Here is a 22677-nt window from a genome sequence, read left to right as displayed (position 1 = left end):
ATCATTGCTCAAGGCATGAGATTCACAGAAGGTAAAAGCCTTGTCATTAAGCTCATTAGTGGAAACTCTCCTTGGCCACCTGAGCACAAGGCAGCAGGGCCGGGTGGCACTTTAGAGATCAACTGGTTGAAAGACAGGTGCTGTGATAGGCAACAGCCTACTCCACTGTTCATAGCATCTGACACAGTAGGCTGTTGCCTATGAAAGCTCATGCCTCTCTGAACCTGTTAGGGCCTGGTTACATCTTATGCTGTGAGCCTCACAAATCCAGAGTTAGTGCTTGAAGCAGTCACACTTTAAGGCTAAAAACCATCTCTGACTGTCCCCCACCTGCACAGCTGTGACTTGCCACTAAAGGCCTGGCGAGTAGGGGCAGGACTAGGAGCTGGAGCTGTGAGTTGCCACCAGAGGGCTGATGAGCCAGGGCAGGTTTCTGTCCCTGCTGTATGGGTGGGGGTGTGAGAGGTCCTGGGATACTGGAGGACTTCCAACTTGGGCAACACATCTGGAGCAGGAGCTGGGTAGTATCAATCAGAGATGATCCTGCATAACTTTGAGCCTCATAACGAGTGCTTAAAACCACTTTAAGGTGTTAGTGTAGGAACAATCGAGGGGTTAAGAGCTCTAGGAACCAGCCAAAATTGCGGTGTAATAAGGCCCCAAGTCTCTACAGTGCCACCCTGCCCTGCCTTTTGCTTGACTCCAGACTAATGTAGCTAGCCACCTCTTTGGCCAGCCGGTAAGGGCATGTGTGTCAGAAGTGAAGGGTCCTGAGTTCTGGCCTTGTCTGCCTACACCAAAGCCATTGATGATCACAGCAATGAGGGTGTTGCCCTCAATTGTTCTGTCTTTCTAATAGACCTTGACTTACAAAATGACCCCTTCTTCCCCCCATGCTGGTAGCCCCCTCCTAAATCTACTGGACACTTGTGTTTTCCTAAGGGGTTGCGGTGCATCTTTACCCCCAGCACACACAAAAAGTGACCTGCCCCATGTGGCTTTTCCTAACTGCCTAATACTCATTTCTAGGACAGGTTCATCAGGCTGGCAGGTGTAGCTTTAGCATCTTGGAGCCATGCATGACTCCAGGTTATTCCAGCCTTAGCTATTCTCTGTCCAGACCATGCCTTGAGCTCATTACACCTGCAGTCCTAGGTGAATACAAAGAGGCTCTGCTTCAGGGCTGTTCACTCTAGCAAGGCCCTGCTCCATTCTCTTCTCCAACCCCCAGATAGGCCCAAACTGGCCACGATGGAGGTCGCTTCCTACTGAGGCAAAGTCACTGTGAACAATGGGCTCTGTCTCCAGGACAACCATTAAATTACCATAGCCCCCCCTACCCCCTTCCCCATCTCTCCACCCTGTCAGGCTTCACATCCCCACCTCCTTGTCTCAGATGGGATTTTTTTTTTTCCTTTAGCTCAGCTCTGTAGCCAGTTTAATTAGCCCTCCCCCCAGGGGCTCTGCGTCGGGAAAGCCAGCCTGCTGGCACCCCAGTACCTATCGAATGAGAACAGGGTCAGGCGGCTGTTCACATGAGCACATGTAAATGTAGGGTGAGGGGGAACGGACAGAGGATGCTGCACTGCAGTAGGCCAAGGTAAAAAGGATGATGACGTCTTGCAACCCATTAGGGTTAGAAACTAATGCTGCCCATCACTGAAAAGCCAGCACTCAAGGCTCAGATTCACACTGTAGGAGGGGGTTGCCCATCAGCAGTGATGGACCCAGCCCATGCTGGGATAGCAGGGAGCTGTGCAGCTCAGGGGTGATGCTCATCCCTGGAGTGGTGTGTGGGCTCAGGAGGGGAGCAGGAAATGGCAGTGTAAGTTGGTCCTGAGGGTGGTGAGCATAGCTGTGGCCTTATAGTAACAGGGACATTAAAGTTCACACCACTTGTATGGACAGGACCCTCCAGGTTACTCTGATATTGGAGCCTCTCTGCCTCCCTCTGCGAGCTCTGTTGTGAATGCAGCGTCCCACTTCGCTGGGCTTCCGCGTTGACTACAGGCAACACCCTGGACTCAGCCTGCTGTGCTGTAGGGGTGGCTGCATCTTCTCCCTGTCCCCTGGATTTGGACAGCCAAAACTGGGATGGTTTGATGTCAGACCAGCTGTCACAGGCATCTCGGAAAAGGCGAGCACAATTCAAGGAGCTCATCATAACTTCAGAGGTTTGCTTTGTTTTTCAGGCACTGGGTCTCGTTTGCTCCTCAAGCCAACAGAGCTGGCAAAAACAAAGGCTCTTGGCAGCCTTCTTGCTCCTATTGACATTATAAAGTGCCACAGACCTGGAACATTGCCTGACCCTCTTAGCCATCAGTGTGCAGATCTGCCTGCTTTCCCTGCCAGGCCTCAGCTAGCCTCCAGCTCTCACAGCACCTCTTCCTTATACATCCATGGAGGCCGCGGACAAATGGCTCAAGGCAGGTTATTCAGCAAAACAGTGTTCACCTTCCAGAGCATGGGGGCAGGAGGGACTGAATGCCCAGTGGCAGGATGACAGATCTTGCTTTGGATGAGATGCACAGCAACAGGCTTCCCTGCTATGGCTCTTGAATGCCCCATGGCACCTCTAGAGGTGGCTGCTCCTTCTTGTTTCCTCCCTAAATTGCTAATAAAGTGACTGATGTTCTTCCTGCCTAAATTTCCCCCTCACATTTGATTTGATTGGAGATGTTCTTTACTCTGTATCCTAAAGGCCTGTGCTGTTTTCTGGGGCAGAATGGCTTCCGTGCTCCATAGATGGGCTGGTGTTGTGGTAGGAAAGTGAGTTTATTAACTTCTGCTTGACTTTAGCACCAGGGCAAGGCTCTTGAATGACAGCCCTGAAACCCTCAAAGCAGGACCAGAGGGGCAGAGTGGTATGGGCATTTAGTCATTGCTTCTACCTGGCACCAAGGGATTGCCCCTAGAGGCAAGGAAGGGACTCATGGCTCCCTGACCCATTCATTAGCTTCTGCCAAGGTTACCAAGAGGAGAGGACAGTTGTGATTGTGGTTTTTTCTTTGCAGTGTGGCCACCTCTTCACTAGAGGCCAGCCAGATCTTCCCTCTTCTCTCTTCTCAATGGACTAGTGGGGAATGGGTGAGAGTTTGGACCTCCACTGTTGGGCACATCTCTGATCAATCTCTGCCCAGTGCATTTGTTTAACTGGGTGGAGGCTGTTCTGGGCCTCGGCATCTTCCATTCTTGCCCACCTGTCCATTGAGTTTGAATTTAGAGGAGTCTGCGGCAAGTCTCCTCATCTGTAAAACACCAGTGAAGGGGCTTGCATCAGTTTGAAACTGGGCCGAGCCATACTGGTATAGTGCCCTTACACTGGTGGGAGGAGGTTTCATGGACACACATGGTGACACCAATGCAAATACCCACAGGCAAGACACGTCCTGAGATTCTCTCCTATTTACCTGTGTCTGTGTAACCCACTGATCCATCGGCTCTATATTGGACCCAGAATTGAAGTGCATCTAAACCCCTTGTGCTTTCAGAGACCAGGAGACTGAAAAAGCTACTAAGAGGATGCTGTAAGCACCCTGCGTATAGGTTACACCACCCCACGCTTGGCCGACAGCACTGCATGGAAAAAAGCCACCCTTGTAACTGGCATGGCTGTGCCCGGGGTCTTGCCATCATAATTTAACCTTCCTTAGGACCTTGTTTAAGCTGCCCTAGCACAAGAAATCTGCATCTTCTCTAGGGCAATATGGTTTGACCTGTAAGTCCTGGTAAGTGTAGACAGGCCACCAGGCTGCCATGGGGTGGCACAAGAGTGTCAGTTGATCTGAAGTTGCGTCATGAAATTTCTGTAAGAGGGAGTTAACCTTAAAGTACCTCATCCCTTATCTCTGAATCTGGACTCCGTGTATATTCGTCACCCAGAAGGAGCTGGTTCCCAGCAGTAGAAATCACATGCTCTGTCACACATCAGCAAAAGCAATCTTCAGGGCTGCGTGTGTGTAAAATAAATAAATTAACAATAGTGCTGGCTGTTGGCCCAATCCAGTTGTCTCCAAACACCTGGGAATTTTGGATCCTGACTTTGTGACTGTCCGAAACAATTTCTCCTCTAGAAACAGCATGCTTCCAACATTGGCCACTATGCTGCAGCTAACTCCATGCTTTGATTATAGTTACAGGATTGTTTTAACTATATCCGTCTTTGGTTTGGCACTTAAGATGCAGTGATTTAATAAGCACTGACTGACTTTTCAATATGGAGAAGAGAATGGGCTGTAATTTGGGAAGGCAAGGAAGAAAAGGTTTTGGGGGAAATAATATTTCCCTTGGGTTCAAAAGTCCTCCTGCCCCGGCTTGCAAGGGGTTAACAGCATTTTCTGTATTTTATTTCTGAACTCAGGCTAATGAAGCAATCCACTCTGAACAGGTCCTGGCTAACAGAGACCAACCTCTCCCCAGGGCACTGCCAGAGCTTTAATTGGCTCAATAAATACTTGATGAAGATGTTATCGAAAGCTGGGGAACTTCTCGGCTTCATTAAAGCAAGGGCCAGGAACAATGTTTTATTGTATCTTTTCCATGCTTTCCTGAGCCCGCATAGATGTGGGGAGCACTTTAGTCTCAGCTCTGATGCTATTGATCATTTGGAAAAAAAAATGTTTTATTGTATTGTGATTGAGATTAGTGCTGGGGAAGGGTGCTGGATTAGGGCCCGGGAGAAAGAAATTCTTCCAGCTATATAGTCACTGCATGTGTACGCTCTCTCCCTCGCTTTCTCTCTCTCCATAGCGAATGCCACAAAGCAGTCAGCAAGGGTCTTGCAGTCAGAAAGGAGGAGTAAAATGCAAGCTGATGCTCTTTTGCTCTGTCCCATGTATACAACAAAGCCAAGTGCGAGTAAAATCTGCCTTTCTCTGCCTCCGTTTGCCCAGGTAGAACCAACACTACACAGGGCATGGTTTGAAAGCATCAAATCTAACCTACATCTTAATAACCTCCCAGGGCTTGCTTCGCCTCATTTGCATTGACGTAATGCCACTCCACTGATTTTAGCGGAGTCCCTATGCATTTAGCTTAACAGGTGTGAAATTGGTAAGACATGCTGTTCAGGGGAAAAACACCCAACATCAAAGTGTGGAGGTTGCTGCTGAGCTGACTGAACACTTCATCAGGATGTGCTCGGGCTGGGGGTACAGAACACATTGTTCAGAATTTATACTATTGTAAACTTTTTACGGGGCAGGGAAAGAGAAACATTTCCAGTAAGCCAAGGCGATGGTTTACTTCTTTTTCCCCTCTTCTTGGCCAGAACTTTAAAAGGGCTCAGGATGCTTCAAATTCTGTGATTTATAGAGGTTTCTTTCCCCCCCCCCCCCCCCCTTTTCCTGCCTCTACAAACAACTTAGCAATAACCTGGTCAGAGGACAGTTTGTGTAAAGGTGTCTGATCCAAGTTAGCCAGCTTTTGAATGTTAGCAGAAATGTGTGACAAGATGAGAGAAAAGGCAACCACAAAGTTTGAGGCAGTTGAAGCATCAACAGGGCTGAAAGCTGAGGCCAAGGGTGAAAAATATTTTCTGTTTTTACTTTCCATTCTTCTAGCAGTCGTTTCCGTGGCTGTACAAGTTACTCTCGAAAACGTTCTGCAATTAAAGTTTTGAATGCTTCAGAAGTGTGGTTTTGACCTATTGCTCTAGATCAGGGGTGGGCAATTATTTGGGTCCACGAGCCACAGGAGTTTTGGTGAGCTGTCTTGAGCTGGGGCAGAATGCTCCCCACCTCCTTCATGCAACAGCTCACCAAAACTTCCTAAGCAGCCCCATCCTGTCCACCAGGCCGGGACAATGCCCAGGTGGGTCCCGGCTGGTTTCATGGAGACCCTGGGGTTGCGGAGTGGTGATCCACACCCCACGTGCCCCTGCCCGCAGAACCAGCACCTGCTGCAGGGGCATGTGGGCTGCAGAATATGGCTCTGCCCCTACTCAGCTGGGATGGGGTCGGGATTGGGATCCAGGAGCAGGACAGGGAGCAGGGCCAGGGCTGGGATTGCAGGGTCCCAGCCCCGTGCTGTCACTGCCCTGCAAACCCAGCCCCACTCACCTGCCTGTCCCACTCTCAGATACCTCTCCCAGTCCTGACCCCATCCCAGCCAAGCGCAGAGCAGAGCCGTGATCCACTGCCCGCATGCCCCTACGATGGGCACCATTTCTGCAGGCAGAGGTGGGCAGGGAGCGGATCGCAGCTCTGCCCTGGGACCCAGCCTGAGCTGTCCCCACAACTACAGCATGCCCCAATATCTCTTTCTTTCTCTCTCCTGCCCTGTCCCTGCACCTACAGCCTGCCCTGATTCACAGCATCCCAGCCTCTTCCACAGCTTACACAGGTCCTCTTGCATGCTGGAAGCAGCACTCAGTGGCACTGCAGCATCAGCTGTGGATACTGCCAGCTATGGACACTATTGGCAAGTTCCTAGCAGGACTTGGGACGACTGCCCAGGACCACAGGTGATGTGCTGATGCAGCAGTGTCAGCTGAGGACCTGGGAGGATACCCCCATCTTACCTGAACCTGCTAGCTGTGTCCACAGCTGATGCCATTGCCTGCCCGGTGCTACTTCTGGTGTGCAGGGTGGGAGCTGGTGTAAACTGCAGAAGGGGCCAGGACATGCCTGGCACAACCCAGCAGCTGGAGCCACAGCTCCTGACGGGCTAGATCCCGTGACTTTGTGCCCAGGCTGGATACAATCAGTTGGAGGGCTAAATCCAGTTCACAGGCCGTATTTTGCTCACCCTGCTCTAAATCAGTGGTTCTCAGCCTTTTTTTTGTACCAGGACCCATTGGTAAACATCAGTGGGTAGTCCCAACCCAGTGCCCCTCATTTCCCAGCCCTCTGCCCCCTGCTGCCAGGCCCCAGCCCCTCAGTGTGTGGGGCGGGAGGGGAAGTGGGGCAAGCAGCCCCTTGCAGGCTGGAGCTCTGCCAGCCTGCAAGGGAAAAGCCATGGTTTCCCACATTTCTCCTTTAAAGGAGAATCCATTTTGAAAGTTTGTTGATCCATTCTTAAAGTTGGTTCACGACCTTTTCATATGTTCTTGCAACCCACTTTTGGGTTGCAACCTGCAGGTTGGGAAACGCGGCTCTCGATGATCCCTTGTGTAAGGATGGGTTTGTGGTTTAAGGTACAAGAAGATGGACATTGAGAGAGGAAGGATGGCCCAGGAGCACTGGCCTTGGAAGACCTAAATTTTCATTGTTACTATGCCACATATTCCCTAAGTAAGCTTGGCCAAGTCAATCTCTTTAAACCTCATCTCCCCATCTATAAAATGGAGATAATTATACTGCCCTACCTCAGAAGGTGGGTTAAACATATTAAAGACTTTGAGTGACTCAACTACTATTGCGATGGAGGCTGTATCTAAATAAATTGCTGGGGCCTCAGCAAGTTGTTTTAATCTCTACTCCTACTACATTAAGCTGTAGGTAAATGTGCTAAGGGATGTGGGGGTGCTTGGACAATGTGGTGGTTTATTTAAATACAGAGGCATCCCCTCCTGACTAGGATACTGTGTCTACTAAAGGGAAGTCTATGCTGCAAGGTGTCCTTCAAAAGATTTCATTGTGCCAAGGTTCTGCCTAGATGGACCATTGCACGCTGAAGGAATATCATAGGATACATGTGCACTACAGAAGGGATTAAGTAAATTGTGTGCGTCTGCTATTTTATCTTGGCTGGCACCTTGCTTTAGGTAACCTTGAATGGAACAAGGAAAGATATTATTGTAGATAATAAAACACCATAGTGGCTTAACATGGTATAAGGACTTAAAGCTACATGGGTCGCAGCCAAGTTTTAGGTGTCATGTCTTGTAATGAAGTACTCCACCTATCTGATGTTTTGCAGGAAATGGAGCATGTCAAGTTTGATAAGGCACAGAGAAGTCGTGCTTGTTCAGAGTCACTCAAGAGACTTCTGAAAGACTGCTGAGGTGTTTTATATTTAAATGGCTTGGCACTATACTTGTGATGCTGAGTTTAGTGTAACCTTAAAGTTTCAGGTAGAAGTAGAAGTCTTGACTTCCCACCTCTAGCTCCAGTGGATGGTTGACACTGAAGAATATAGTGGTTTTGCACAGGTGGAAAGACGACTCCATCCTGGCCTCACAGATGATCTATATATCGTTCGGAATATGTTTCAGAGCCATCGTTACCTGGGAGGCATAGATATGCTTGTGGCTCTCTTGCATCTCCATGTGTCGGACATCCCTTGGACCCATCTGCCTTTTTAAATTCCCATTGGCTGGAATGTATTTAAATTGTCCCAAGAGGTTCAGGTCTCCACTTCTGGGCGGAGTACTCAGTAACTGTTCATGGAAAGAAAGGATGAAGTTTTGCTTTAGGGTTCGAAAGCTTTCATTTTATCTCTTGCAGACCTAGATTAGACTCCCACTTGAGATCACAAATGCAATTCTCTCAGTCATCTTGGGGCTTATCTCATGCAGGGTTGCAGTGGTTTAAATCAAAGTGTGATCACAGAACTGTTCAGGCTGGAGGGACCTGTAGTCCATCTCCCTTTCCAGAGATGGGATCAGCTATTCCTAAACCATCTCTGGTGGATATTTGTCTAGCCCATTCTTTAAAATCTCCCATGAGGGGAATTCTTCAATCTCCCGAAATAACCTGTTCCAGGACTTAACTATCCTTCAAGTTAGAAAGATTTTTTGTAATCTCTGATTGCAGCCTGACTTTCTGCAGATTCATGACTACTACTTCTCCTGCTCTTGGTGACCGTGACAACAGTTGATCACCAACCCCTATAACCACCTCTTACATATTTAAAGACCATCATCATGTCCTTTTAGTCCTCTCTTTTGTAGACTAAATAAACTCAGTTCTTTTGACCTTTCTCATAGGTCACGATTTCTAAACCTCTTATCCTTTTCCCTACTCTCCTCTGGACTCCCTCCAATCTGTTTACATCTTTATTAGTGTGATGTCCAAATCTGGATACAGTCCTTCAGCTGAGGTCTCATCAATGCCAAGTAGAGCAAAATAATTACCTCCTGTGTCTTTGACAAGACACTCCTGTGAATACCTCCCAGAGTGATGTATTTTTCGCAGGAGCATCACATTGTCGACTTGTATTCAGTTTGTTGTCTGCTGTAATCCATCACTCTTTTCCTACAAAGCTGCTGCCAAGCCAGTCGTCCCTCATTTGGTATTAGTTCAGTTGATATTTTTCCTTCCTGAGTTGTACTGCTTTGCTCTTGTCTTTATTAGGTTTTAGTCCATTTCTATGCTTTATCAAGATCATTTTGATTTCTAATCTTGTCCTCCAAAGTGCTCGCAAAACTCCTTCGGCTTAACAGCATCCACAGATGTGATCAGTGCGCTCTCCTCCGTCGTCCATGTTATTAATGAAGATACTGAATGATACCATCCCTAAGCTAACCTATAAATATGTGACTTGTTAATTGAAATGAGAGTATCCATACAGAGGTTACACCGGCTTAACTATATTGGCTTACACTTGTGCAGCTTTGTGTGTGGGCAAGGCCTTAGTTATTCACCTTCAAGGTTGAAAGGAAGCTTGACTCGTTTATCTGGCTTGGTCCTTTCCACCTGCAAGGAATCCAACAGGTGATCCACCAAACTAGTCTCAGCAGACCATCCAGTCCATAAGGACCAGGCAAACTTGGGACCTGTCCACCATTACCTATCCAAATCTTCCCCCTAGTCCAGGGCTTTCATTGCAAGGCACTTGCCTTCCCACACCAGTAGCCCCTGTTGCTTTTTGTGCCATCCAACCTGATCCTCATCTCCGGGGCTTTCATGCTCCTCTCATCTTGATGGGCCCCTTCAGCTGACCTTGGAGTTCCATCTTAAGCCCTGGTATTAAACCAGCTCTTTTTAGCAGTCAGTTCATTCCTCCATCGGCAGCTATTTCAAACAGAGGACCCTTACGGCATGGACAAGTTATGCACCTCCAGACAAGAAGCCAGGACCCACTGCCTCTGCAGTCTGTCTTTCTGCCCCGGGCATCATCAAAGCTTTTTAACATCTGAGTCCTGGGGGGCAGTTACTATCTATTTCTGCTTTTCTCTCTAGCATGCGGAGATGGTTCAGTGATGGGCTTGTTTTTCTTTCTTTTTGGTGCTATTTCTGCATGAAATACCAGAGTGGAAATAGCAACTTATCAGCCATCCAAAATAAAACCAGCTCTGTTTGTATTTCTAAGTGGATATATTTCTACCTTGTTTCCTCTATGTGTGTTTGTCTGGTCTGGTCTGCTCTGGGGGTCTGTCCTAAAATATTAGTCCTCTAGCCGCACAAAAAAATTATGTGTGAACTGAATTCAGGTGCCACATTGGCAGCCTTGTGCAATAAAATCTGTTCCTAAGAAAAATTAACTCTTAACCATCTTGTAGCATTGGTTGTATATTTAGTGCAGTACTCTGCTTGATGGGAATGTCATTTTACCATAGCAGTTTGGGTTTGAATCGCCTGGGATTTTCTATGAATCGATTTGTCTTGCCTCAAGCACCAAATAAAATTGCCAAAGCCAACGTAATTTGGCTCCTGGCTTTTTAGTGTTGATAAATATAATTTCCACCTTCTCAGGTTTCTGCTGTAAAATTATTGTATGCAAAAACCAGCGTGCTTGTCAGAGAATGAGAGGTTCTTCGCTGACTTCAGCAGACACTGGGTCAGAGATCCCATGTTGGTAGAGCAATTGTCCAGCTACTAATGGGAATGTCATAGTTTCATAGTTGTTAGAGGCTGGAAGGGACCTTACAGATCATCGGGTCCAGCCCCCCTGCACTTGGGTAGGAAAAGACCGCTGGGGTCAGATGACCCCAGCAAGATGGGCACCAAGATGCTTTTTGAAGATCGCCAGGGTGGGTGACTGTACCACCTCTGAATTGGGAAGATGCTTCCCCCCATGAGTAAGTTATTGGGTGTTTTCTTTGCCTTCCACTGAAGCGCCCAGTACTGGCCCTTTTGAGATGGAGCAGTGAGCTAGATGGGTCCTGGTGTGGTCCAGCTGGACAGCTCTTCCCAACCCTTAGTGGAGCCGCTCATTCTGGGATAGTAAAAGGCTCTTCTTAGCAGAACTGATACAATTTGACTTTCATTTTCTTCCTCTCCTCCACTTTGTGTCCCCTTTCCCTGTGGCTTCCCTGCTTTTCCCCAGCTCCCCCCAAAGACTGTTCATTGAGGCGGTGGTAACCACTCAGCATCAAATGCCATGTGCAGTCTTTCAGATGGGAAAGAGATGGGGGCAGCAGGCACACAGGAGCTGTTCCTAAAACACAGATAAGGGTAAAGTTTGGGTACCTTCTGGAGATCGGTCTGCTGCTTTCTCTGCGGCTGAAGGGGCACCTTGGCACGGAGGGAGCGGAGTGAATCTGGGTCATTCGTCTCCTCTGCCCCTGCATTCAGCCTCCAGGTTGGAAAGCAGCGATAGACTATAATGAATTAAAACCCCTCAAGCCTGTGTTTATGCAGTCACAAGAGCTGTGCCTTGTAACCATTTGCATGATCAAAACAAATAAATGTATGCCTGAGATTTATGAGTGTTACTTAGGCACTGTTGCCTGATTATGGGGTTGTTACAGCAATAAATGAACTGTGTCCTAAAAAGGGATGAGCCAGGTCATTTGCACTGAACAGTCCAGTGATTTTCCCTTCTTGTTTTGTTCTCAAACCGTTCATGAATGTGCTCTCTGTTATGTCCAGTTTGCTGTTTGGATACTTACAGGGTGCCGCCAGTTCAGTGAGAGTAATCAGTATTTGAAATTCAAGCTGCTTTAATTGGATGGAGTCACATATTATGTTTCTGTCTGCTGACTGAATGAAAGGTATGCCTGCGCTCAAAAAAAAAAACCCCTTGTGATCTTAACTCAGGTTGGCTAAACTGAAGTAGCTAACTCAGGTTAAAATAACAGAGAAGACAAGGTAACTTGACTTTTAATTTGAGGTTGCAGGGTATGTTCAAGCCACAGAATAAGCCTGAGGTTGAATTCAGATTGCAAACCCAAGTTACCTCGCCTTCACGTTAATGAGGTCACTTAGTCAGTTAACTTGGATTAGCTGACCCAAGTTAAAAACATGCGTTTTGTTCAGCATAAACATACTCCCACCTCTCAAAGTGAAAAGTCTGGTGCTGATGCTTATAACTCCAAATTCATATTTCTCTTACATTTACGTAAAAAGTAGCTATTTGGGGCATAAATCCACGCTCATTTGTGCTTGCCTTTCCATGAGCACATACCAGTCCATGAGTATAGTAGAGAAAATTAAGTCTGACTAAACATTCAATTTAGTACCTCTAAGTATATTCTTGTAACGTGTACTGAGTTTTAACCCTACGTCTGTGAACTTCTGTCATACACTGAGATAATGTCCGGGCTAGGATGTATGTGTTAGTTAATAGGTTGTAAACATGGCCTTGTCCTTAGAATAGGCAAAGTTTAACACCATAAGAAGTGCATGTGTTGATTGTGGTTAGTTTAGCATGACCAGCTAGCACAAGTTTAAAGACGGTAAGGCGATGCTGATGCTACAGCCAGACCTGTCTTTAAGCCAACAGGTTTTCAAACAGGATCATTTAGTCTAGGCAGGGCTTATGTTATCTTGCTTTGTAAGGATGATAGAAACCTGGCTTTTGGTCCCAAGAACATACTCATATGACAGCCCTGATTTTATTGCAATACAAACCAAAGCATTACTTACTAGAGGTTTGTCTATCCTTACTCCGTCAAATCAGTGACAGCCATCCAGCCACCCTATTTGCCCAAAGGAGTCCTAAAAACAGGCTCTGTCTGAGCATACAGTCCCACAGCAAATGAAGGTGTGGGTTGTGGCAGACATTCACATATCCACATTAGCTTAATCTCATTAACATGGGTACTCATAGCAGTGAAGATGTGTCAGCAGGGGCTTTAGCATGATTAGCTATTAAGCTACACAGGTAAGCTAGCATGCACTGCAGTCGCATCTTTGTGCTGCTCTGTGGATGTATTGAGAGAAGTTCCAGAGACCTTTCCTGCTTCTTAGCACTAGCACCCGACTGATCTTTTATTTTCTCAGTTTCCTCTGTGCGTGTGCACATACTGAAAAGTACCTAGGAATTTATAGGCAGGCAGATAAACTATTTAGAACAGTAAGGAAGAAGTACAGTGGGAAACAGTTGAGTTATAGCCTTATTCTTGACAGCCACTAGTAGCACCTGTAGTTCTTGCTGCTCTCTTACCTTGCAGTGTTTCTATTCGTGCCACTCTTGCTGAGTACATTTGCATGGGGAAGCAGGCTAAGCAGGCCTTGGCTTGAATGCCCAGCCTGAGAGGAATGCAGACAGTCTGGCAGAGTGCAGGTTAAATAAAGTTTGCCTTGGCAGAGCCTGTGTTCTTGGATGTACTACGAGCCGCTGGGGCGTAGTGGTGACGGAATTGCAAGCATGAGCGTGAGCTGCCAAGTGGGCCGGGTCTTCGGATGCTGCTGTCTGCAGGGACTCTTGAAGGACTGGAGAAACTGCAGTTTCTTCTCCCACCCCGGATAACACTCGACTGTTCTTTGTAGAGGCAGGGACAGAGTAGAGATGGGGCTGCAAATTTCCCAGATCAAGCCGTACTACGTCCTTCTCTTCAATGCAGTGGAGCTGAGACCTGTTTCCCTTGAAATCAGCAGGTCTTGCCATTGACTTCAGTAGTATCAGAGTTCAGCTTTCAATTCCCCCAGAGCTGTAGTGTATCACACACTACAGAAACATTTTGAGAGGCAATGAGAGCTTGGAAGTCCCTGTCTGATTGACAGCAGTGGTAACTGCTGTTACTTGAGAGAGTGGTTTAATGTCTTGGATGCTGGGTACCTGCAGTTGATTTAGTAACATTTCCTGGCCAGCATGGCTGGTGCCAATGGCTGCTTTTGCAGCAGCTGCACATGCCTCTCAGCCCTTATGTGGAGCGACATTCCCCTGGGCACAGCCTCAGGATTTGCAGGTCGTTACCGTATAAAGGGCGCAGTCCTGTCACAGCAGGAGGGCCGGCAAGACATGTTATTGGCAGGTTCATCCTTTGCTTTTAATGGATGTGCAGCGCAGAGTGTTGGATGCGAGATGCAATGATTTCATGACTTTCTGGTGATGGAGTTGAGCAGAACTGTAAGAGATGCAGGGGGTGGGGAACAGGCCAGTGAGATGGATAAAAAGAACCACATCATTCACACCTCTCTGCCCTAGGTGTTTATGGCTTTGATCTCCAGAAGGACCTTGAATAATTCCCTAGGGTCTCCAAGCTAGTTTCACCCCTGAGCACCTTCCCTTGAACCTGCCTTGGCTTTTCTTCCCACTCCACCCCAAGTGAGAGCTGGCCTTGGGCACAGGCAGACGGATCGCTGAACACACTCTCTCCCTGCCTGCCACAACCCAGGACCTGGGCTGCTTGCAGCTTTCCAAGCACAGGCATTATGCTTATCTAATTTGATGACATGAAAAGCACAGCCCGTGCTCCCTCAGACAGAAATCGCTAAAAAGTGACTGGCTCTGCCTATGTTTCCTTGTCTGTAAAATGGAATTAATAAATTCTGCCTGAATTGCAGGGGTGAGGAGGCTGAGCTAATTAACACTTGAGGAAGCAGCTGTGATATGCTAAGCAAAGCAAAGCAAAGAGCACAGGACCTTATGAAGCCTATTGAGCTGTTTCCCCTGTCTAGGAGTCTTGGATTGGTAGGAGGTATATGGGGGAATGCCTGCTCTTCTCCTGTTTGATGCCTCTCTCTCTCTCTATAGATGGTTAGAAGTGCAGGTGGCCAATCTGACCTGCACTCAGCACTGGGTCCAGTACCTCCGGGTGCTGCAGGAGTCCATATGGCCAGGAGGAATCTTACCGGTGGTGCCTAAGCCAGCCAGGACCCAGGAGCAGAAGAAGGCAGCAGCAGAACAGGCCTTGCAGAGCCTGATGGGAATACTGCCTGGTGAGTTTGCCACAGCACAAATAACCAAGGGCTTCTAGCCACAGCATCAGGTTAATAGCCACAACCTCTTTTGAATAAGGCAGGGTTAGTTTTAGGAATCTGTTGCATCTCTTGTTAAAGCCTCCCTTTTATTAACTCAAAGAACAGGTGCAAAGGAGATGCCTGGAGCCAGTCTCTTTTGTACTGTGGGTGCTGTACACAGTGTGGGGGGTTACACGCTGCATGAGGGTACAGCCAAATGAACCAGAGTTTTGAAGACTTGACGGCCACCATTGGGAACAGACCCAGGCAGAGACTACCCCTTTCCCTCTCCTCTCCTCTGCCCTGCCCTCATCGCAGCAAAGGTGCATTTGGCATTAAACCATTTGAAAAATAGCACCTCTCTCTGCAGTTTTGACACCATTATCCACCATGCTATAATTCATGTCCCAGCAAATATGCATTATGTTTTGAATGGCCCATGTATGAAACTGCTGCTAGTGCCAGAGGTATTCTCAGTTAGTCTTAGCCCTGAGTGACTCAAATCATCTCAGATAATTCGCACTAGCTCCTCAGGAAGCAGCAGTGATGTGAGAGCCTCCAGTCTGGCATCTCCTTGATATGAGCTGTCTGGTTTTGTGCCCTCTGTATTGGTGATTTACTAGGTGATGCATTTCCCTCTGAGCTACTCATTAATGAATTGGTGTCTCAGGATTCTGTGCTGCAAAAGTACCATCCTTCAGAGGAGGCTGCAAACAGAGGTCTTTGCTGTTTATCTTTTAAGAATTTGGGGGGGGGGGGGGGGGGTGGTACTTTTCCTTCACACTCAACCTCATAAGCCCTGGTGTCCTGGCCAGGTGGTCATCTCTCACATTACCATCTGCCAGCATCTCATACTGTGATTCTGTATGCTTGAAAACAGCTGCAGAGGAATCCCTCTGTGAGTAATTTATACAACACTGTATCATTAGTATTTATTATTTGCATTACCATAATGCCTAAGAGCCCTCTGTGTCTCTGTGAGGAAGGGCATTTTCTGCATATGTTGTTTATTATTACTAGCTAGCAGCTTTCACAGCAGCCTGGAAGCCATCTCCCACATTTCGTTCTGGAAATGGATGTCATTTTGATATTAAGGCTGAGCTTATGGCATGTTTATTTTTTTGGCACTTCTGCAATCAGAGGACAAATCCGTGTCTTTGGCTAATTGATTAATCTGTTACCAAAGTCCTTTTTGCAGCCACTGCATAGAAGTCCATATGTGAGGTAAGTTTGCCCTGGATTGCATATTGACCTTTAAAACCTGTGTCTGTCTCTGATGTTAACAGACATAATCCTGGAAGTCCTGGGGACAAGCAAATGTCAACTGAGCTGGAACTTGATACTTGAGTCTCTGCATCAACCCATCATGAACAGGTAATGTTGGTCATGGGCCTCTCTTAGCTTCTTCCTCTGTACTGAGGCAGTACATTACATGGTGAGTGCCTTTAATGTCTCAGCAGTTGGAAAGTTTTAAATGAAACTTCAGAGATGGGAAAACTGGAAGAATCCTTCAACCTAGTAGGATTTCTCACGCAACTTCAAAACAGCAAACTAATCAGTGCGATCAGAGTTTTCTCAATGAATCTTCTGACTTGATGCACATGTGTCTTGATTGGAAACCAGATTAAGTCATGGGTTGTCCCTTTGTCCAAGGAAGTATATATATGTATGATTGTGTTTGACATCTATGAACACACACACCATGCAAGCAGAGAGCAATAATCATATCATACACTGTAGAAATGAGACAAGCACATGTTTTGTACATCAAGCCCCCTTGCTGTTTTTCCTCCACTAATCCTTCTCTGAGATTTATTCTGCTTTTCCAAACTACTTGGTGTCCAATGCTCAGCACTTTGAAGAGAAAACACATTAGTTACGATTGAAACATTTTCTCTTCCTCTTCCCGTGAGTGGGATTTGCCGTGTGTACATACCCCAGATGGATGCTGTAGCTCCTAATAAACACTTTGTAGCTGGGAGCACACCTCACATGTTTCAGGGCTTGCTTTTGTGTGCTGGAAGACTTGCCAGACTCAACTGATGGGTCTGTTCTTTCTCCTTTGTGTGTTTCAGGCACCTGGTTTTCTCCTTTTTAGATATCCTGCTGGAGGTTTTGATCCTTGACAACTCCAGTGATGAGCCCAAAACCACAGCCGTAGCTCCCTCAGTCTCTAGCCCTCTTGAGAGAGGAGGCATTTCACCTCACTAGCTAAGCTCGGTGTTGCCAGTAGTAAAGTGAGAAGAACCCACAAGCATCAGCTGATTGTCATTCCATGTCTGCTGCACAGATCTGGGAGTTTCTTAATTGACTTCTCCAGCCAGTCCTAAGTGGAGCTCCTTTCAGGCTTCTCCTTGCTGGCCAGGTGACTAGGTCCAGCGTAACGGAGTGGAGATGTCGGTGTGCAACGCACTGTTTGTTCTATCACATGTATGATGGAGAGTAAGGAGCTCTCTGCTGGAAGGTGCTGAATTCCTGTTGGGGTGGGCAGTCTGCTAAGCAGCCACTATTGCTAGTTGTAGGTCCACGCCCTGCATGTCTGAACAGCCCTAACCTGGAATGATGGGCGACACATGAACTTTGCTTCCATGGTTGGAGGATCTGGCATGGACAACCAGACACATTGGTGCGGAGATCTCATTGACTCCCACCAGAGAGTAAAGAGAAGAAATAAAACTTGTTACTACTGACCAAATCCCCCATTTTGCTCTTCACTGGACAGAGGTGGAACCCTACTTCAGTTCTTCCTATGAAGGAAAGTTGTCCGAGATGAAGGAATTCCCCATCCCATCTCCCAGAAGAGGTGAGATGGCTGAATTAACAGGAGAGAGGAGGAAGCCTGGCTATAAAGACTCCCTCCCTAAGCTGCTGTTCTCAGTGTCTTCAAGCACATTCCATGCTTAGTTCTTGCTTTGATCTGCCCACTTAGCCTGAAGAAAGGAGATTCAGAGAGAAATATTCCCCTCTCCTGGATAATGAAGTGGAATATCCAACATGGAGATACTGGAGAAATGAGCATAGCCCCAAACCGTGTCCATAAGCAAACAACACCACAGACTCTCCAAAAACCTCTCCCTGGGAGCTCAAAAGTGATGACAAGTGCCTGGCTTGCCTTAGGGGTAAGGGAGGTTTCATAGTCATCATTCAAAGACCATCTCTCACTGCCCAGTCTGACAAGGGAAGAGGTTGCAGTGTCCTGTAAGTGTTCCTGGGTTACAGGACAGGTGAGCAGTGGCCTTCCCTGACCTTCACCAGCATATTTCTCCTTTTGATTCGTGTTATCTATGGTGCTGCTCACTTGGAAGACACAGGCCACTTTGTGCAGAAGAGGAACTGACCCATAAGGCACACGGGTCAGTAAATGAGCTTCTGAGCATAAGAGCCGTAAACTCCTTTGAGCATTGTTGAGGATATTGTACAGATTTTGCTGGTTGTGAAGGGGAAGAACCAAGCAAAGGGCATTAGGACTCCAGGGTTCTGTCTCTAGCTCTGATCAGCTACATGACCACGAGTAAATTATTGCTCTAAAATTGAGAGAGGCACTATTTTCAAAGTGGTTAGAGATCAGGTATGCTATAGAAATAGCATACGATGGTACTGCCTATGTATTGCCTGGTAGAGTCTGCTGCCAATACACTACAGGCTTCGGGGGGCTTGCTGCTGCCCAGCTGTGAATTAACGTCACAGCAGGTGAGCTAGTGCCATGAACAACAGCAAAGCCAATTGTTCTTCCTCCAGCTCACAAGCCACCTTTAATTAGGGCATGGGTCACAGTGTGGACAGCAACAAATTTATTCATCCAAGAGGCTATTTCTGCCTGTGATTCTCTGCAGTTTAATGTGGCTATCAGGCGAGACCTAGCAAGAAAAAAGTCTAGAGATGATCACAGCTGGGAGTCCCTGTTACAGGATCTCCCAGTGCATTTGTTTTCTGTATAACAGGGAAACTGAGCTGAAAGGGAAATGCATTGGCATGTCATGCGGGGTTTGGTTGTAGTGGCATGTCACAGCAGCCCACTACTCCTCAAACAACTGCTTAGAATTGAGTATGCAACATTATTTTCACTGGAGGAAATTTTGAACTGGGAGACACTTTAAGACAAGCACACATATCCTTGAAGGCACAAACCCTACTGATGGGCACTATCTCCCCTACGTATATCTAATCTCGTGTGTGTATTTATTGTGTATGTCTGTGTATCAGTCTGTCTTGCTGGGTAAATGCTGAGAGGGATAGGATTAATGCTTACACATGCCAAAAAAGTATAAATACTAATGAGGGAGAGAAGTCTTGTGAGATGGTTCACATGAGTCTCAAAACTAAAGGGAAATCCTGTGAGATCAAGCAGATTGGGGGCTGGTTATGAGAATATGCAATATCAGTAACATCTTTTAGGGAGAAAAGTGGCCTCTTAATTGGAAAGGGTGAAGGCCCTTTAGTTGAGTTGTTGAAGAGAGATTTGGGCAAAGCGGGTGCTGTGGAGGGCAATCCCACAGGGGCAGAAGAATGGGATGGAAGGTGATAGCTAATAAGCCCTTTTTGTTTCTAGTTTCTCCTCTTGGTCATTGGGTACAGGACTAACCCTCACTATCCCACTCTCCCTTCCTCCTCACTCCTAAACCAGGTGGTTTTGCTTCTCTTGCCCATAAGTTTGTTTTGCAGCCTATCCTGACCGTACTTGCCTGAGTGGAGTGAACAAGAGGCTGGAGGAGAAGGGCCCATCAGCCAAGGCACAATGCAAAAGTGCTGGGCTTGGTGCTCCTTAGTCTAGTGGCTTCCCTGGTTTTTTCTGGTCTGCTTCTTTGAGCTCATTTCCATCACTGTGACCTCTGTTTTTGAATATCCAGTCATAACCCAACACATGCCAGAGAAAACTCTGTAAAAAGGCTGTTTGAAGGGAAGGTTGAGCTAGGCAATAACTGCAAAGCAGGCTGCCACTCTACACATGGAAGAGGGTCTAATACTTGCCCTCCTCAAAGCTACCAGAAATAGAATTGGGAAGCAGAGGGTGTGAGCCAGGGCTTCCCGTCTGGCAGCAGGGGGAGGGGAGGGAGAGGTTCAACTTCTAACATCCCTGTCTTGAGCTGTGGCACAACTTGAGTGAATTCGTTTTCATTCCTCCTAATAGAAATAGCAACAGATTTCCTTTGGTGAACTGTGATGTGCAGAGCTGAAGAGTGTCAGCTACCTAGTGCTGTATTGCATTGCTGCTTTGTCTTTACACTGTGCTTATGCCTTTCATCCACGGATCTCAAAACACTTTGCGGACTTGAATTCAGCTCTGGAGCTCGCCTGCCTGGTAAAGTGATAGTATTATCTCTACGTTTGCTTGGGAAGGAGCTGAAGCAGAGAGAGGTGCTTTGCTTACATTCACTTTGTGATTTTGTGGCAGTCAGGAATAGACTCCAGGAGTCCTGAACCCAAGGCCTCAGGTTTAACAATTAGACATAACCCCCTTTCTCTGAGAGGGACAACTCAAAACAGTTTCCATCCCATTCCTCTACTCTTAACTGTTAGATTCAATCCTCCAACCCCCTATTTCTCTCCTTCAGAAGACCAACGATACCGCAAAATATTCTGTCCTTTGTGTGAAAATTACAAATTCAGCTGGTTGTGACGCTCCTTGCCAGCCCCAATCTGTATTTTTGTCTTTAAGGAACACAAATCACAGTTAGAAGATAAAGGTCCTCTTCAAGTTCCCATCTTTTGCAAATGCAGTCCAGATGGAGAAAAGCAGCTTCCTAGAGTCAGCTGGCTTGAGCTGAAAATTTTATCTCTCTTATTTATGATTGAAAATCATAAATAATACTTTTGTAATAATACTTTTTAAAAGGCTTTAACCCACACTGTTCCTTCCTATATCTGTCAACCTCCTGTTCTTGAGAGGCCTCTAATAAACTTTTAAGCCTGCTAAAAAGGGACAGTGGTAGGAATTAGAGTGCGGCAAGGAAAGCCTTCACTGTTTTGTCATATGTAGACAAAAGCCCTGCGTGAAGTCATATGAGTATGGAACTGAGAACAGCTCAGGTGGGGCAGGCATCAGACCATGCCTGAGAGGAGCTTTATCGATGAGCTCTTGATCATGTAAAAGAAACGAAAAAATAAGCAGTGGTGTCCAGCTTGACCCACATGAGGAAGCGATCAAGTGGACACATTGCTGTACCCAGGAGATGGATTCAGTTCCTATCCCTGCCACTAACCCATTGGGTGACCTTAGGCAAATCACTTTACCCCACTGTGCGTGTTCCCAATCCTACCGTGCTTCTGTTCAGACTGTAGGCTCGGTACAAGCGGGCTCGGTTTCTTGGTACGTGCAGCACCTAGTACAATGAGGCTCTGACGTTGGTTAGAGGTTCTAGGCTCTACTGTAATGTGAATAATAATCCTACGCCCAGAAACATGTCAGTCACTCATTCACGTACAGAAAAATGACAGCTGCACACTTAACTAAGTACAGAACATGTGCACCAAATCCCCGCATACAAAATGTCTGTGTCAACTCTTTGTGCACTTAATTTTGTATAAAAGTACTGCAGCTAATCCTTCTGTAGAACAGTGCTGTCTTAAGGAGCTGTGTAAAATAAAATCCTGCACCAAATAGTTGTGACTTGTGTTCTCATTGTGGCTGCATATAATAATACCCTGTCTTAAAATGTATTTCTGCTCTTGGATTGAAAATGCATACTGGCTAACAAGTGTCCCTATAAAGCACCTGCTATGAAGACAGAAGGAAGTAAAGGGGTGGGGTGGGGGGATGACAAGAAAAGGGTGAGAAGTGACGGAGGATGCTGTTGATAGCTCTTATTGCAAAATCATTAGGAAGCAAATCTTTTCAGAGAGGAGAGCCCAATAGTTTGGAGTTGGACAGAACCACCAGCCTTTGTTATGCAGATATTGGCTGCTTGGACCAGAGAGAGAAAATGTTGCCCTGTTCACCAATTCAAGCACCTTTATGCGGTGATGATAGTTGGAGCTGGCCAAAAACAATTACTGGCAAAGAATTTCTTTTCCAAAGCTGGCTTTCTGGTTTGATAAAAACTTTCAAGTTTTCTTGGAAAAAAACTACCTTTCCCTCCCCAAACGTTTGTCAAAACCTCCAAAACAAAAAAAAACCCCAAAACATTAAGAACAAATGTTATTTGCTTTTCTTTTAAAATGTTGACTTACAATAAAATGCTTTTTCTTTACTAGCCCTAATATAATCTGCTTTTCCCTAGGGCTTCCTTCAGGACAAAACTGAGTTATTTTGCAAACAAACAAGCTAGCATTGCAGTGAGAGTACCAGGAAAACACGGCATGACATTAGTGCTGCTTGCAACTTGCATGGAAGGTAAAAGAACTTGACAAGCAGGATGGACTGCAGGTGTGCTTGCTCTTTGCCGTGTGCTTGCTACAAAAGGGCAGTGGTAGCAGCTAGTAGTTCAGTGCCTGGTGTACTGGTTACGTGGAAGACCATCACCTAATCTGTGCTTATCTGAGACTTGAACTGGGGAACCTCCAAAGCCAAAAGCCTGACCAGCTGCCGTCTGAGTCAGGTAAAGTTTGCAGTAGATTTTGTAGCCTCTCTAGATTGGACAGGAATGAGGGCATATGAGATGCCACACATGTTCATACCATTTCGTTCTAGTTGTACTATGCATTTTTCGATTGCTTTGCTTCTCATTTGCTATCTATTGGCCCCCACATCTCAGGGTTGCTAGTGATCAGAGCCCCCCTACAGCTGGCA

General features: G+C 46.7%; 1 protein-coding gene across 3 annotated transcripts in view; it reads left to right on the top strand.

Annotated features, from left to right (window-relative positions):
* Positions 1 to 21551, top strand: part of SNX19 (sorting nexin 19) — a 42997-nt gene extending 21446 nt beyond the window's left edge. The window contains exons 9-11 of one of the 3 annotated variants that reach the window (XM_006273268.4): positions 14746 to 14930; positions 16238 to 16325; positions 17027 to 21551. In XM_006273268.4, the coding sequence (XP_006273330.2) occupies positions 14746 to 14930; positions 16238 to 16325; positions 17027 to 17162 (409 nt within the window). In that variant the 3' untranslated portion in view covers positions 17163 to 21551. Of the gene's footprint in view, positions 1 to 1908; positions 2172 to 2192; positions 5327 to 14745; positions 14931 to 16237; positions 16326 to 17026 lie in introns of those variants that run through there. The other 2 variants (XM_014596117.3, XM_019487275.2) reach the window with 2 other exon arrangements.
* Positions 21552 to 22677: the final 1126 nt, after the last annotated feature.

Source organism: Alligator mississippiensis, chromosome 16 (assembly GCF_030867095.1).
Source record: "Alligator mississippiensis isolate rAllMis1 chromosome 16, rAllMis1, whole genome shotgun sequence".
Taxonomy (NCBI): Eukaryota; Metazoa; Chordata; order Crocodylia; family Alligatoridae; genus Alligator; species Alligator mississippiensis.
The sequence above is the reverse complement of the archived record's forward strand: the minus strand, read 5'-3'. Positions and strand labels throughout refer to the sequence as shown.